The sequence below is a fragment of the Dermacentor silvarum genome, chromosome 8 (assembly GCF_013339745.2).
Source record: "Dermacentor silvarum isolate Dsil-2018 chromosome 8, BIME_Dsil_1.4, whole genome shotgun sequence".
Taxonomy (NCBI): Eukaryota; Metazoa; Arthropoda; class Arachnida; order Ixodida; family Ixodidae; genus Dermacentor; species Dermacentor silvarum.
The window spans coordinates 94,371,364-94,387,616 of NC_051161.1; the positions used below are offsets into that span (position 1 = coordinate 94,371,364).

The 16,253-nt window shown below is 45.5% G+C and overlaps 1 protein-coding gene across 1 annotated transcript in view; it reads right to left on the bottom strand.

Annotated features, from left to right (window-relative positions):
• Window positions 1-8,598, bottom strand: part of LOC119462296 (endothelin-converting enzyme homolog) — a 16,503-nt gene extending 7,905 nt beyond the window's left edge. The window contains exons 1-2 of the mRNA XM_037723639.1: window positions 8,380-8,598; window positions 4,182-4,189 (exon numbers count right to left, since the gene is read on the bottom strand). Of these exons, the coding sequence (XP_037579567.1) occupies window positions 4,182-4,189; window positions 8,380-8,598 (227 nt within the window). The remainder of the gene's footprint in view (window positions 1-4,181; window positions 4,190-8,379) is intronic.
• Window positions 8,599-16,253: the final 7,655 nt, after the last annotated feature.

Consider the following 16,253-nt stretch of genomic DNA (forward strand, 5'->3'; position numbering starts at 1 on the left):
GACGTTCCACTGTATTATTTGTGTATTCATGTTGAAAGTGTTTTTGTGCTGTGTATAAAGGAAACTAACTTAAGCTACAGAGCCCTTGTCGGGCCCTGTGATGCGGGCTTTTTCTTTTTTGGAGCGATCGCGAGATTCTCGCCGCTCCTGAGGCGCTGGTGGCGCCGTCTGGCCGGTTGTTGTGTCCATCGCCTCTTGTTAGGCGCTGGACACGCGCTCTTGCGAGCGGTTGGTTTGACGAGAAGGCCTCGCCTCGAGGGACGAGGCCCTGGAGGCCACCAGCCCGGAGGTGGATGGCTCCTTCTTGTGAGTTGGCGGAGCAGCGCTAGCTGGAGCCGCCGAGGGGGCGGATGGCGTCACTGCCGGCTCGCTGCTTGCGGGCCGGGCAGGCGCCGGAAGCCGCTGTGTCGCTGCCCCCTGACGCGCCACATCGGCAAAGGTGTTCTTGGGCAGGTATGATACCCGCCTACGTGCCTCCTTGAATGTGATATTTTCTTTGACTTTAATAGTCACAATTTCTCTTTCTTCCATGACGGGCACGACCGTGAGTATGCGGCGTGCTCACCATCACAGTTGACACAATGTAGAGTGTTATTGCAAGTTTCGGAGGAATGTTCATTGGCACTGCACTTAGCACAAGTTTGCCGGCTTCGGCAGTTCTGTGAACTGTGCCCGAATCGCTGGCACTTGAAACACCTCAGAGGATTCGGCACGTATGGCCTAACACGAAGTCTGAGGTACCCGGCCTCGATGGACTCGGGCAGGGCACTTGAGCCAAAAGTAAGTACTAGGTGCTTGGTCTTGATTTCTTTGCCGTCGCGCCTCATCTTAATTCTTTTAACGTTTATCACATTTTGCTCACTGAAGCCCTCCAAGAGTTCAGCCTCGCTTAGCTCCATTAAATCATCATCTGAAACAACGCCGCGCGTGGTGTTCATAGTACGGTGTGGGGTCAGTGTTATTGGGATGTCCCAAAATGACACTAATTTCGGCAGTTTTTCGTATTGTATCTGACCGCGGAGCTCTAGAAGCAGATCACCGCTTGCCATTTTTGATGCTTTGTAACCTCGGCCAAGAACTTCAGTGAGAGACTTCGAGACAAGTAAGGGTGAGATCATTTTCACTGTCTTTTCAGGCTTATCAGAGTGGATGACGTGAAATCGTGGAAAGTTTTGTGTTCTGTTGCCAAAAAATTGAAAAACATCTTCGGTGCGCCCTCGTTTTTGAGGGCGATCAGGGAGTTTAGGGAAGGCGCTGTCCATGAGTATAGCTGGGATTTTCGGCAGCGATGCCAACCACCCACCAAGGAGCCCAACACGGGGACGTGACAGGAGTTCCTGTAATCGGAATCCTGCCAACGCCAGTTGTACATCACTGCTATAACCAAATACAGCATAACCAAGACTGGCTAGCCACACAAGGTTAACCCTTGCCGCCCAGAAATTTGGAAGTGAGGAGAAGATAATAGGAGACAGGAAAGAAGAGACAGTGAAAGAGAAAGAAAAAGTGTTGAGAGGGGGACAGGAAAAGGCGACTGCCGATTTCCTCCAGGTGGGTCAGTCTGGAGGTGCCGTCTATGTGAAGCAGAGGCCGAAGAGGTGTGTTGCCTCCACCGGGGGGCCTTAAAGGTCCGAACAACCGGCATCGGCTCAACCCCCAGGATCCCCCTTTCCCCAGACACGGCTAAGCCGCGCACGTCTACACGCGGGAGGGTCCAACCTCATGTGCTCGGGTACGTGGTGTCGCAACACACCAAACGCCTGCTGACGCAGACGCCCCTGCGGGGTGAGGAAGTATCATAAATATGAAAATTGTCACCCACCTGAATGTAACATGAAGCTAAAATGAAACCATTACGGGTTCCTCAGAAAGAAAAGTTCGTAGTCGAGGATCAAGACGGTATGAATCCCGGACCAGCACGAATTTTTCCTCCACTGAGTAGCTTTGTTTCTCGGAAGCCCGTGTGGGTTTCCTTTGTAAATTCGTGCTACATACAGTTGGATGACAATTTTTCTTTTTTGCACACGAGCGTAGATGGCAAGCAAAATTTTTAAGGAGCAATTGTTTGTGAAAATAAAGTTGGGGCTGCAACAGGGCTGTAGTGCTGGCTACACACTAAAATAGTGAAGCCAGCTAATTCTATTTACTGTATTTGTGTGATGTAATAAAGACATTGGAGTCAAGTAAGTTAAACGTAATCAATTAGTACTTCTGAGTAATGCTCAATAGACTTTCTTCATGCACTGACCGGTAACTTGTAATCAGTCACATGTTCGAATAGATTACGCCTAACTGTAATTGGATAAATATATTGTGCAACGTCTACGAGTCGGCTAGAACATCACGGTGAGCCCTTTTCATCTTCGAATATATGTCGATCTAGCTGACTGTTAGATGATGCAGAAAGAGGCCTACTAAACGGCAAATTCGGTATTGATTCTTCACTATCTGCGCTCGGATGACGGACGCAATATTCTTAGCGATTAAAAAGAACATTGGCTCAATCAAGTGTAACAAAGCAAAGACGGTGACTATTACCGTGATCGATATACGACAGCGCACAATCTCTTTTTCATTAGTGCGTAAGCATACGAAGTAATATAATGGTACATTAATGATATAATGAATGCAAAATGGAATTCGAAAAAAAATTGGCAGATAGTGAATTCTGTCATAAGGAAAACAAAACCTTGCAATGTACTCCCAGATAGCGACGCGTTAGGCGTTATACTGACGCAGATCTTGCGGAATCATTTATTAACTACTTTGTTAATGCAGTCACCACTACATCATGCAACCGGCACGCTGGTTGCATGATGTAGTGGTGACTGCATTATAGTACAGAGATTGTTTCATTTTTCCCTCCTTCTGAAGTGAATACATTTATTTTCGATGAACTAACAACAGCGAAAATCACAGATACTGTAAAGCTTCTATCATCAAATAAGTCCATGGGTCACGATAGTATACTTGTAAGCTTACTCAAAAACATCGACATCTTGGGTACAGTGCTTGCAAACTTTTTTCAATTAATCCATTCAGTCGGGTACATATCCTGACCAGATCAAAATCGGAAGAATGGTAGCAACACACAAAACAGATAACCCAAATGATTAAGCGAACTATCGTCCGTTAACTATTTTATCGTGTGTTAATCTGCTACTCGAAAACTGATTGCACAGCGCGTCGCAAACTTTCTTGAAAAATACTGCACACCTCAAAACACACAACAAGGTTTTCGAACTGGTTACCCTGTTACAACTGCCGCAAGCTCCCTAACAGAAATTATGAACCAATCACTTAAGGAGAACTAATTGGCACTCGGCTATTAGATATTACAAGAGCATCTGACTCGGTAGATCACGATGTAGAGGAGAAACACATTACTTTTAGCAGCTATTTAACAAATCGTCAAGAATACGTGGTAGTTAGGTGCAAAGATCCTTCACTAAAGACGACGAGAACGGACATTTAGCAAGGGTCAGTACTAGGTCGAATACTCTTCTATCCCTTCTTTAAATGTTATTCTATACTACGTGCATTTTTTCTTCACTGTATCTTACACGCGGATGATACAGCTGTAATAATTCCACGACAGTCACTACAGGAAGCAGAAGACATTGCTCAATGTGAGCTGCCGAATACTGTAGCATGGTTTGAAACTGACAAACTTGATATCAAACCCGAAATGATCATGTAGTGTTTACTTCTAAGCGATGAGGTACTACTAATAAGTGCAACTTGTACCTCGGAGACACACAAATCCAACAGGTTTGTAGTACTAAATATCTAGGAATGAGTACTGGCTCGTCACTAAACTGGGCACCACATGTTGGTCAAGTAACTTTAAAAAATTTCTGGTTGTTATACCTTATTAAAGGTGTGAAAACATTTCCATCTTCAACAATTACGTCTTATTTATTTCTGCATTCTTCATTGCCATTGAACAGATTGTATAGAATCATGAGGTTTCCCCTACGCCTTGTAGATTGATGCTTTAATCAATTCAGAAAAGCCTGTTCAGAATAAATGCATCGGCCACTAAGGACGCGGCCTTTCCGCAACGTTGGGCACAGTTAACCATAATGGCATTTATCCGAGCTCGGGACTGTACCACAGCTATACTAATCCACGGACAAGCCACATCTCTCGTCAAGATTAATCACGCCTACAATGGATACCAGACAGGCTGAGCACAACAAATTGAACTTTCCAAAAACTCATGTGTAAGGTCAACGTTTCCAATCATTTGCGCTGCAAAAATCTGGAATGAAATACCTAGCTTCTTGAGAAAACTTCCAAATCTTTGAAACGTCGCTTAAAACCATGTACATAAGATTACCTATTTTTGACTTTTGCTTTGGATTGTAATTTATGCTGACTTTTATTATATGGATCCAAAACAAGCAGCATAGGCTAAGGCTCCCTATCCTACTGTCAACCATATTGTATTACATTACTCGGGAATACAGATTTATTCTTTTCTTCTTACCTGGGTGGCTGGAGTGGCAGCATATTACTACAAGGAAAGTGCCAAAGAATGCGTAAGTGCAAACGTAATACGGAAATGTGTCGTTAATCTATCGGGAATAGTTCCAAGATATCGCATCTCGTGCGCAATCTATAGAGTGATTAGTCCTCAAAGGGACAAACATCAGTATAGGAGTACAGGATTCAGTTCCCATGGTCTGTTTTTGCACTCCTTGCCAGTGCATTTAAATACAGTCCCAACTATCGCTCCGTGTAATCAAATTTCCAAAACTGACATAACGAATGGATGGTTATGCTTTACTTTCAGAACCAAGAACAACCGCTTCGCATGCGAAATTCCACCATGTATTGCGCAAGGGAGCAGTGGTAACTCAGGGTACGGATAGCTTATCCCCTCGCAACTTGTCGTCAAAAGGAGGAATGGTTCTAGCAGATCAATCAGACAGGCAGACAGACAGACAGACAGACAGACAGACAGACAGACAGACAGACAGACAGACGGACGGACGGACGGACGGACGGACGGACGCACGGACGGACGGACGGACGGCATCACAAAACAAAGCAGACAGTTGTCACGGATGGGGGCGAAAACGCAATGAACTCCAGAAAAAGTTCCACTTTTGCTTATAACCCTCCAATTTGCATTCGCACAACAATGATTGTGGGTGTTTAAGTTAAGTCAAATTAATCCCTACAAAGAATAACCTCCCTCTCCTTTTATTCCCTTCTTTTTTAACACTGAAGTGTTTTATGCCGGGTTCGACAATGAAGTTCCTTTGCAGGATGTAACGGATGTGAAGTTCGGCGCCAGCGAGTACAATAAGTTTTAACCCTTTGAGACTCTGTCTGCAAAATTGCGTACTCTGATGTTGTGCATCAACAGCAAGGGCATTGATAAAAGCAATTACATTTAAAACTTATACATAATAAAACACTTCTGATTGAACTTGTGCGGGTAGTTTGAATACATGTGCAAAATGCTTTAGTAAACCGAGTAGGAATGTAGACGGTTGGGTTACTCGGTCTGAGTATGTCGTTGTATGCGATGGGTTCACTTCTTTCATTGTTCTTTCACAATTCGTTGCACCAGGAACGATTTTTAAGCGATTGCATTATGTGCTTTTCGAGCCTGCTAGACATGGAATAGTTGACGATCTCACATCTGTAGTTCCTGTATGAGTTATCACATGGAGTCCACATTCTCGAAACATGACAAAACACCCCAAACAATTGAAGATTGTTGATCTATTATGCAGCTGTACGCTTTTTATGAATCTGGAAATGTAAGAAACGCGGTTGAGGTAAGTTTTGAATCAACAGAATCAGTTAGCTTCTGAAAGGTTAATGCGAAAGCTCAGATCTCCATGCCAAGGTAGCGTTATGAGGTACAGAAAATATCACGTTACGACTACCAAAGTTAATTTATGATTGATTAGTGATTGTATTAAGATGTATTAGGGTGGAGTAAGATGAATTAGGGTGGCCTTAAGTGGATTAGAATGGATTAGGGAGGATTCGGGTGGATTAGGCTGCATTAAGATAGATTAAGGTGGATTAGGGTGCATCAACGTTGATTAAGGTGGGTTAAGGTCTATTAAGGAGGATTAGGGTGGATTAGCGTGCATTAAGGTAGATTGTAGGGGAAGAATTAAAGACCCATTAGCTTTATTTCAGTAAAAAATATTCACCAAGATAATTTGCAGTAGAATCAGGGCAACATTTCAGTCAACCAATAGAACAGGCTGGCTTCAGGAAAGCATATTCTACGATGGATCATATCCATGTTATATATCAGCTAATCGAGAAATCTGCGGAGTACAATCAGCCTCTATACATATGGCTTTAATGGATTATGATGAAGGCGTTTGATTCAGTAGAGATACCAGCATTCATAGAAGCACTGCGTGATCAAGGTGTACTGAAGGCATACATGAATATCTTCGCAAATATCTAAAGATTCCACAGCTACCTAGGTTCTCCACAATGAGAAAGTTACCTATCAAGAAAGGGGTCAGACAAGGAGACACAATCTCTCTAATGCTATTCCCTGCATGCTTAGAAGTAGTATTCAAGCTCTCAGACCGGGAAGACTTTGGAGTAAGCATCAACGGCGAATATCTCAGCAACCTTCGGTTTCCAGATGACATTGTCCTATTCATCAGCAATACGCAGGAATTACAACAAACTATTGAGGACCTTATTCGAGAAAGCGTAAGCCTGGCAAGGGAACAAGAATCCAGGATCGCCAATCAGCCTCTAGAGTCTGTAAAGGAATATGTTTATCTAGGACAATTACTCACAGGCGACCCTGATCATGAGAAGGACATTTAGCGAATAATAAAATTGGGTTGGAGTGCACACGGCAGACATTGCCAACTCATGATTGGGAACTTACCAATGTCGTTGAAAAGAAAAGTGTACAATCATTGCATTCTACCGGTGCTAACATATGGGGCAGAAATTTGGAGGTTAACAAAGAATCCCGAGAACAAGGTAAAGAGCGCACAAAATGCGATGGAACGAAAAATGGCCTAACGTTAAGAGACAGGAAGAAAGCGGTGTGGATCAGGGAGCAAACGGGGATAGCCGATATCCTAGTTGACATTAGGAGTAAAAAAAAATAAAGCTGGGCCGGGCCATGTAGTGCGTAGGATGAATAACCGGTGGACCATTAGAGTTACAGAATGAATACCAAGAGAACGGAAGTCTAGTAGAGGACGGCAGAAAACTAGGTGCGGTGATGAAGTTAGGAAATTTGCAGGGGCAAGTTGGAATCAGCTGGTGCAAGACAGTGGCAATCGGAGGTAGCAGGGAGAGGCTTTCGTCCTCCAGTGCACGTAAATATAGGCTGATGATGATGACGATGATGATGAATGTAGAGTGGAAAGTGGAATAAAGCGGAATAAGGTGGATAAAGGTCGATTAAGGCGTATTAAGGTGGATTAGGGTGGATTAAGGTGGATGTAGGAAGAATAAGGTAAATTAGGGTGTATTAAGGATGATTAAGATGAATTAAGGTGGATCAAGGAGCACGAAGGTTGATTAAGGTATATTAGGGTGAATTAGGAAGGTATCAGAAGGATTAAGCCGTATTAAGGTGTATTACAGTAGGCTTTACAAGGCTTTCGCCTACGCGTCTCTTAGGCAAAAGCTAAGAACACCTCGAACTTTTGTTGACAGGGATGGCGCCGCCATCTTGGAGCGGTGAAGCCAAGTACTGCATCGTGACACTAATGAGCGCCGACAGGGAGCGCTGTGGTAGTCACAGGGCAATGGAGGCTCCAACGCGGTATAGCCTGGTGTTGGCACTTTTTGCGCATGGTTTGTCTTTCGCGTGGGATTAGCCTGTAGCACTTTGTCGCCTACAGAGTGCGGCTTCAACAAGCATCAGCAGTGCTTACATGCCACTTATTGATTCGCTCGCGGTGGCAACAACTAACAAAACTGCTGCGCTAAGCGGCGCAGATAGGCAACGGCATCGACGGACGAATCTCACTGTGGTCGGCGAGAGACACGCCAGCGTAAAGCAGAACGCCTGCGTGCGTTCGCGGCGCACGCTGCGAAATATTCTACTCGCATTCGTAAAGTTTAGCGCGTCGCAACTCAACTGGCTGCCTAAGACACTATGGAGTCAGACAAAAATGCTCGTACTATCGCCGAAGCGACTCGTCAGTTGGACGCCGCTCACCAAGCAAACCTGTAACATTGTCGCCGGCCCACAAATCGTGCGCCTTTGTATGTAGCGGAACGTGAGTTCGCGAAACAAACATGCAACAGCTTCTAAGCAGATATGTTTCACTTTCGTGTTCTATCAATTCCTGTGAAAAAAGCATCCACCATATTTGTTTTTCTTTTCATGGAGTGTGTTTACAACAGTGACCTTACCTGGCTTCCCAAACCAGCGTAATTGAGAGCCCTCGCCGCGTCTTCGTCGTACAGCGGGTACGCGAAGGCGTAGGGCAGCAAGAGAAAGTCCTTGCCCACATTTGCGTGGACGCCGAGTGCCTGGAGCGACTGCGCCACGGCCGCTCTTTGCGGAGATCGTGACATCACGCGGGCAGCGGCCGCGACGAGGCGCCAGTTGCTGACCAGTGAGTCGCCCATCGCCACCGGTTTTTCCTGACCAAACGCCACCACTGTCCACCACGCCGTCCCCAAATTCATGATTTGTTCTGTCTACGGCCTGCGTCGAGCACAAAATCGTTCGCATTAGGCTAGCGCGCTTCAGGCCATCGACCCGGAGTTATGTACGACAAAACAAGTATAACAGCAGGTGCTACAACAACTACACAAGAACAAGTGCAAAAACAACAACAACCACAACAACTACAAAAATAACAAGCACTACAACAATAACAGCAAGAGCAACAGACACGGACTGGAGCTAAGTGTTTAATAGTGGTAAAGCAAAATAAAACATTAGTCATGCGACAGGAAAGTAGCCTGAAGCTAATTTACAAAGCCACAAAACCCTTGTACCCTGTCAAAAAGCCACAACTCTACTGATTACGTTTGAGTCGACTTTGGAGCACCTTGCTCTTTCGGCTCGATGAAAACATTTAACTTTCACGAGACTTCTTCTAAACAACGCGGATTTCCGCAGAACCTATTTGCTTGGCCTAGTGGTCATGTGTTACTTTCACCATACATGGTCCCTTACGTAGTTCTGCCACTACTTCACCAAATCCCCGTGTCTTGCGCCAGCTGATTCCAACTTGCACGTACAAATTTGCTCAATTTATTTCACCACCTATTTTTTGCCTTCCTCGACTTCGCTTCTCTTGCCTTGGCGCCCATTCTGTAACTCTAATGGTCCACCAGTTATCTGCCCTGTGCATTACACGGCCTGCATAACTTTTTTTTTCTTATCGTCAACGAGAATGTCGGCTATCACCGTTTGCTCTCTGATTCACACCACTCTCTTCGTGTTTCTTAACGTTAGGCCTAACACTTTTCGTTCCATCGGTCCTTGCGCGGTCCTTAACTTGCTCTCGAACTTCTTTAGTAACCTCCAAGTTTCTGCCCAATATGCCAGGATCGGTAGTAAGCAATGATTGTAGATTTTTCTGTTCAACGAATTTGATAATCTCACAGTTAGGATTTTCTAACCCTTGCAGTGTGCATTCCAAACCATTTTTATTCTTCTCTAAAATTCCTCCCCATGGTTGATGGTTTCTTTTGAGTTGCCTCTACCTTTTCAATTGAAGTGTTAGTGTGGCTAAAAGCTAACTGCATCATTGTTGACATGGACGTGCACGGCTTTTATTCACACCTTCGCTTTATTTCTGGAAATCCTGTCAATAAGAAAACAAGCGCATTAGAAGCACCAACGGCGGCTACCTCATACGTATATTTTCACTTCAACATGTTATTTTCATTTACAGTATCAACATCATGCACAGACACATTATATTTCAATGTGTACACAGGACAAAGTTTATTATATTATTAAAGAAAAAGAGGTAGCCAACTAACAATTATTTCTAATGATATGGATACCCTATGTCTATCGAATGAATATGTTGCTGTATGCTCAACTCGCTACAAATTGCTTTGCGCGCTTTTTTGACACTGAAAAAGACCTGCAGACTTCAGTAACCCCATCGGCAGAGTCTTTTATTAACGGTGTGGAATGCATGTGAATTATATGTGTCTCAGCATTCTTCTCTTTCCAGGAAGTAATGCTAGCCGCTCGAGAAAAAAAAATTATTATAATTTACAATACTTATTGGGGATGGAAACATCACAACGTGCATGCAGAAGTTATAAATATATACAGGATGTTTCAGCGAACACTTTCAATAATTCTTAAAGGTTGCCTGTGGCAGATAGCACAATTCTAGCTCATAAGCTCGTCTACTCTAACAGGCGGACATTACTTGCACAAGAAATTGAAATGCGTAATCGAATAATTAACAAAAGTTCACTAAGTAAGTTTTTAACTGATTACCTGATGGCCCATATTGTAATTTACAAATTGTAGCCGTGGACTTCGCAAGGCGGACCCACTTGGAACGAATTCTCGGGATGACACCAGTTTCGATATATTAATTCCCGAATTTTGCGGAGAAATGCATTGGCGTTCCAGTTAGTTTCTTAAGAAAACCTCGCTTTATGCATTAAAGCACAAAATTAACTGGAACACCAATGCATTTCTCCGCAAAGTTCGGGAATTAATATCTCGAAACTGGTGTCCTCCTGAGGAAAAATATTTCAAGTGGATTCGCCTTGTGAACTCCACGGCTACAATTTGTAAATTGCAATATGGACCATCAGGTAATTAGTTAAAATTTTAATTAATAAACTTTTGCTAATTATTCGATTATGCATTTCAATTTCTTGTGCAAGTAATGTACGCCTCTTCGAGTAGACCGGCTCATGAACTAGAATTGGGCTATCTGCCACAGGCAACCTTAAATAAATTTTGAAAGTGTTCGCTGAAACACCCTGTATAAGTAACTTAGTAACCGAAGTGAGGCCAAGCCGGATTCACTCGAAATCATAATCAATAGCATTCATGCGCAGCAGAGCTTTTACTAGGGCTCAGAAAAAAAGGGGGAGGCTGCAGTTTCGCCGGAAAGGCGAAGCAATATTAGTGATAGCGAAGTATATGACAATTACACGAAGGAGAATTCCTCCCGTATAATCCGTGTAAGAGCCGCACCCCCAACTTGAAAGCAAATATTTTTTTTAAAAAACCCAACCGAGAAGCAATCGCGTTCAGCGTTGATTCCGATCGCGCTCCACTGCGAATTTTCCCGCGCAGCGAACTTTCGCGCGTCGCAACTGTAAAAAAAAGTCGGTTAAAGCTTAAGAAGACAGGAGAGGCGCCCCGCCCTGATCACTGGAGCGCAGCAGCCGATTACCAATGCGACTAAAGGAATTGTCCCGCTGACGCGACTCGGCCCAGCTCGAAGCGCGAGCTGCCATGTCCTCCATCGGCGGGGTCACCGGCCGTCCGGCTCATGACGTCAGTCTAGAGTGCACACCCATTGGTAGATGCTCGTGTGCATTCGCATTTGAGGGGCAAATGCCGCTGCCTTATATAGTTGTACACGACTATAGATGGCGAGAGGAGGCGATAGCGTAGGTTTACAGCGAATTTCATACTCGCAGTTGGAAAAATTTGATAAAATGTCCCGGTCCCATGTAAGGCTCGTCAAAATTGCGGAAAAAAAGTGCGGCTCTCACACGAGTGTGTAAGTTGGTTATATCGCCTATATGAATTGTAGTAACATTTACTTAAGTAATTAAAATAACGAACATCGTGCAATGCACGGACAATGTAAGCCTGTAACTATCTCTCTGGATGACCACGAGCAGTCGCCATCACAACGCTGGATTTATTAAGAACGCCGGCAGCGGGGGCTAATGGTTCGTACAGCCATGCGATTCATGGCTACTCCGAAAATTATAGTCATCATCATCATCTGCATATTTTTATGTCCACTACAGGACGGCCTCTATCAGTGATCTGCAGTTACCCCTGTCTGTTAACTTAGGCTATGCGATCTGCAACACTTGGGGCACGGAAAAAACAGCCTAAGAAGGAAGAAAGTGCGCATGAAGTTAGCAGCCATCCCTGCTCGCCCTTGATCATTGCACCCCATCAATGATTACCAACAAGTGGATACGGCACGCGGGCCGCGAACGCGTCAACCGCGCACAGTCATTCGCAGCTGAGGCAGGGCTAGATGAGACGCCTGCATTCCCCAGGCGCGCATTTGATCACGTGACCTCCAGCTAAAACGAACATTGAGCGTGTGGGAAGATAATGTCCATCAAGCCGCCATCCTTTTTGGCCCAGTGTTACGGGCTTACTCTCACACCCACAGCGTATCGGTCGCACACTAATGTGACATTTGGATTTCCCACGGAACATCATGGCGACGACGACAGCGAAAATTTGCCTGGAGTGTCGCTGCAATTGCTGTCGCAATGAAGGGTGAAATAGAAAACAGGCGTCGAGCTTGCTTCTACCACGGCTGCGGACGTTGCAATGCGCACCGGCTACAAACAGCATGAGCACCAACCACAAAATCAACAGTGGGCAAATCGCTTATCGCGCGAACCCATTTTCGCCAGAACCCATCTGACGCTCATAAGGAAGCGTATTTTGCACCGTACAAGCACCAGCGGAAGCGTAACATTAGGCGCGCGGGGAGACAGCGCACGCGAAGGTACCAGCCTTCTCGGATGGCCGAAGCTTGAAACTCGGCGCAGATAACTCCAAAATAAAGCGCGCCACCCGCGTATGTATGGCAGAGGCAGGAAAAGTAGGAGTTGAGGATCCATGTCTTCTAAGTGCTAGGCGAAAGAAGACTCCGCACCGATATCAGAATGTTCCTCAGCTCAAGTGTTTCCATCAGCGAGTGACATGTACCGCCAGAGGTTCTATGAAGTACTTGACACAGTGCTGTCTTCGTTAAACAACAGGTATACCCACCTGATATGTGGCAGCATAAGTCCCACATTGAGAAGCTTGCCATAGGGAAGGAAGACGAAGCATATATAACATAGTTCTACAGTTGACGACCTTGAACCAGGACGCCTGATTTTGCAAAGAGATATGTTGATTGAATCCGGCAAAGGTCGGCATCATTGCACACATTCGGGGATGTAGTGCACATGTTTATGCGGGACAAGGGCGAACCACTGCGACACCTTTTGCCGGAAATGGCTAAGCTAAAGATTGCGTTGGCCATACCGGTCTCGTCGACCACATCCGAGAGGTCCTTTTCTTGCCTTCGGCGACTGAAAATGTACTTGCGGTCGATGACTCAACAGGCCCACTTCAACGATTTGGCAATTTCGCATGCCCACAAAGAACTCTCCCGCAAAATCAATTCGAATAAGATTGCCGACAACTTCATTTATAGATCAAGTTCCCGAACGAAGACTTTTTCAATGATGCTGAAATCATCGCATCAGACAACGAACTGATATATTTAATAGGAGAGAGAAAGGCAGCAACTTAGAAGTCAAAGCAAACCACCTGGCTTCGAAAAAAAAGCAAGAACTTATACAAAGGAACGAAAATGGGGTATATAACAGCGCAAGCAGAGTGACGCGATTTGGGTAAGAAAAGATGCATCTTAGGTCTATTTAGAAAACTCCCCATTCTAACTGTGCGTTTTCCTTATGCATTTTTATTCTTCATATGCTGCATTTGCCGCTCAATAACACAATCCACGCTTTTTCTCTGTTCTTCCCGTATAAGTCTGTGTAAGAGCCGCACCTCCAACTTGCAAGCAAATATTTTTTTTAATCCAACCGAGAAGCTTTTACAAGGCGTGACATCTTTTTTTTTTTCATTGATGTGTATTTGTGCGACTTAATACGCACAGAACACATATAACTCCCTAACGTGTTTACAACACCCACCTTTCCTCACCAATCCTAACCCCAAAATGATCCCCCTACCAATCCAACCCCTTAGAGAGCGATGGAAGATCTTGCTGTCAAGCCCCACCCTGGAAGACCAGCTTTGGCTCGTAAGCAGGGGCCAGGCGGCAAGAACAGCACATGGATTCCCGTGAAGTGGGAACCACTTACATCCGGCGCATGCGCTTAAAGCTCACGAAATAGTTTTTCAATCATTCATTCATAACTGAATCCGCTTGTCGCATGGCTCAACCAAGCGACGATAGTCTCCCGGTGGTGCGAGGGGACTCAGGCTGTAAAACTGAATTGTGTCCTACTCTGAGGTCTTGCAAATACTCATATAAGCCTGATACTTCTTACAAAAGTATTTAGAGGTCACACGAAGTTTCCAGTGTGGCTATTATTAAAGGTAAGATATATATGCATACATGGGTGGGGTTCGGAAAGCTAGTCAAGCTCCAGCTAGCAGTGCTACTCCTGTGTATGTCCTTTTTCTTCTTCCGTCGTATTGCGCTGTTTGAACTGAATGTAAAAGTCCAGAAAGTCCGAAGTCGCCTCAACCCAAAGAATGCCATTGTATTCCTTACCTAAATCAATGTAATGATTTAATTAATTTAATCATTGTAATGAATGCTTTCAGCGTGGTGCAAGCGCGTTCGCGACTTGCTGATTCTTCAAAGACGAATTGGTAAAACTGATGGACTGGTAAGATAATTCGTCACGCGTCTGAAATATGGCACTGCGTGCCTCCATGATGCACGCATGTTCTCAGCCGGCCGCCTAGCAGCAGCGCATTACGCTGCACCATGGAGGAACGAGAAGCTTTCACTCTCCATTTACTACATCCATGCGCTGCATGCGCTCACGACCGGTCGTGGCTGCGCTTCGGCTATAGTGTACTAGAATACGGTTGAGTGGGACGAGCGGCTGGGGTAAAGCCCCGTGTATACGGAGGGGCTTTAGGCTGGGGCGGCGCATGCTTTGCAGTAAGGCGCCCGACATAGAAAAATAGAGTGGTGGCGCTGCGAGAGAAGTGGACTGGGCTGAAACAAGGTCGCACCGTTGGAAACTGCTGGCGATACTGCTCGGCAGAGTCTTCGTCATTCGAAAAAAAGCAGGGAAGATATTGATACGAGGTGATCCATTACAGGCATATCTAGGAGAAGTTTCGAGGAAGATAAAAAAGAAAGATATGTATACGAAAATGCTGCAATGAAAATCATGTATAGCATACCTGAGTAACTCAAGCAGGCTAGGTTACTATTTGTCACAACCCTGTTTTAAAGAGGATGCCAATAAATCATCATCATCAACTCTGGAAACTTTCAGTGCTCGATGCCTCTACATGGCTTGCATTCATGTCATCGTGGTCGCTATTTTGGTGTGAAAGCATGTCGACAATCTGCGTGTACAAGAATGTGACAGCGCGACAACACGAAAAGCATGTCTTGCTCCGAACAACAAAGAGGTAAAAGTGAAAATGGTCACCGTCCAAATGCATAGCAATGTGCACAGGATAATATGCTGCACTAATATCATCGTGACTTTCATGTTCGGGTACTGGCAAAGTGAAAATCTGCGTCTACGACGCCACGTGAACGCTATCTGTACTTACCGAGAAGGCGACAGCAGTCGAGTTCCAGTCGGCGACGACCGTGACGTTGCTGTCCCGGTGGGGCCACCTGGCGAGCAGCCCGCGGAACTCGCCGCGCACCGCCCTGACCAGAGCATCGGCGTCGTCGCGGGCGTTCGCGTGGCTCACCTCCGCGCTGTAGCCGGTGAACAGCTCGAAGCCGGTGAGCAGGTACGTGTGCGCCAGGCAGAAGGCACCGTGCAACACGCGCCCGTGCGGCTCGCTCTCGTAGAAGCTGTTGATGAGGCGCTGGCTGGCGAACAGCGCTGCCACCTGCATGGCCGTTCAGTTTAATAGCTGGAGCTGATTAACAGCAGATTGATTGATTGATTGATCGATCGACCTATTTGACGTCTCAAAACAACACTGGTGCGACCAGAGACTTCGTAATGGAGGCATCCATATTAATTTTGACCACCTGTTGTTACCGAGCATGTCACTACATCACTCATCACACCTCACACAAGTCATCACCATAAGTCGGCAGTGTGGGAGAACACTCACTCACACTCACTCACCATAATTTTTCCAGGCCCCGCACTCATTCACGTTCGCACTCACCTCCACTCACAGGCACTCACTCGCACTCGCACTCACCTGCACTCACACTCACTAGTACTCACTCGCACTCGCACTCACCTGTACTCACACTCACTGGCACTCACTCACACTCACCTGCACTCACACTCACTGGCACTCACTCGCACTCGCACTCACGCCTTTGAAATGAGTGCGAGTGAGT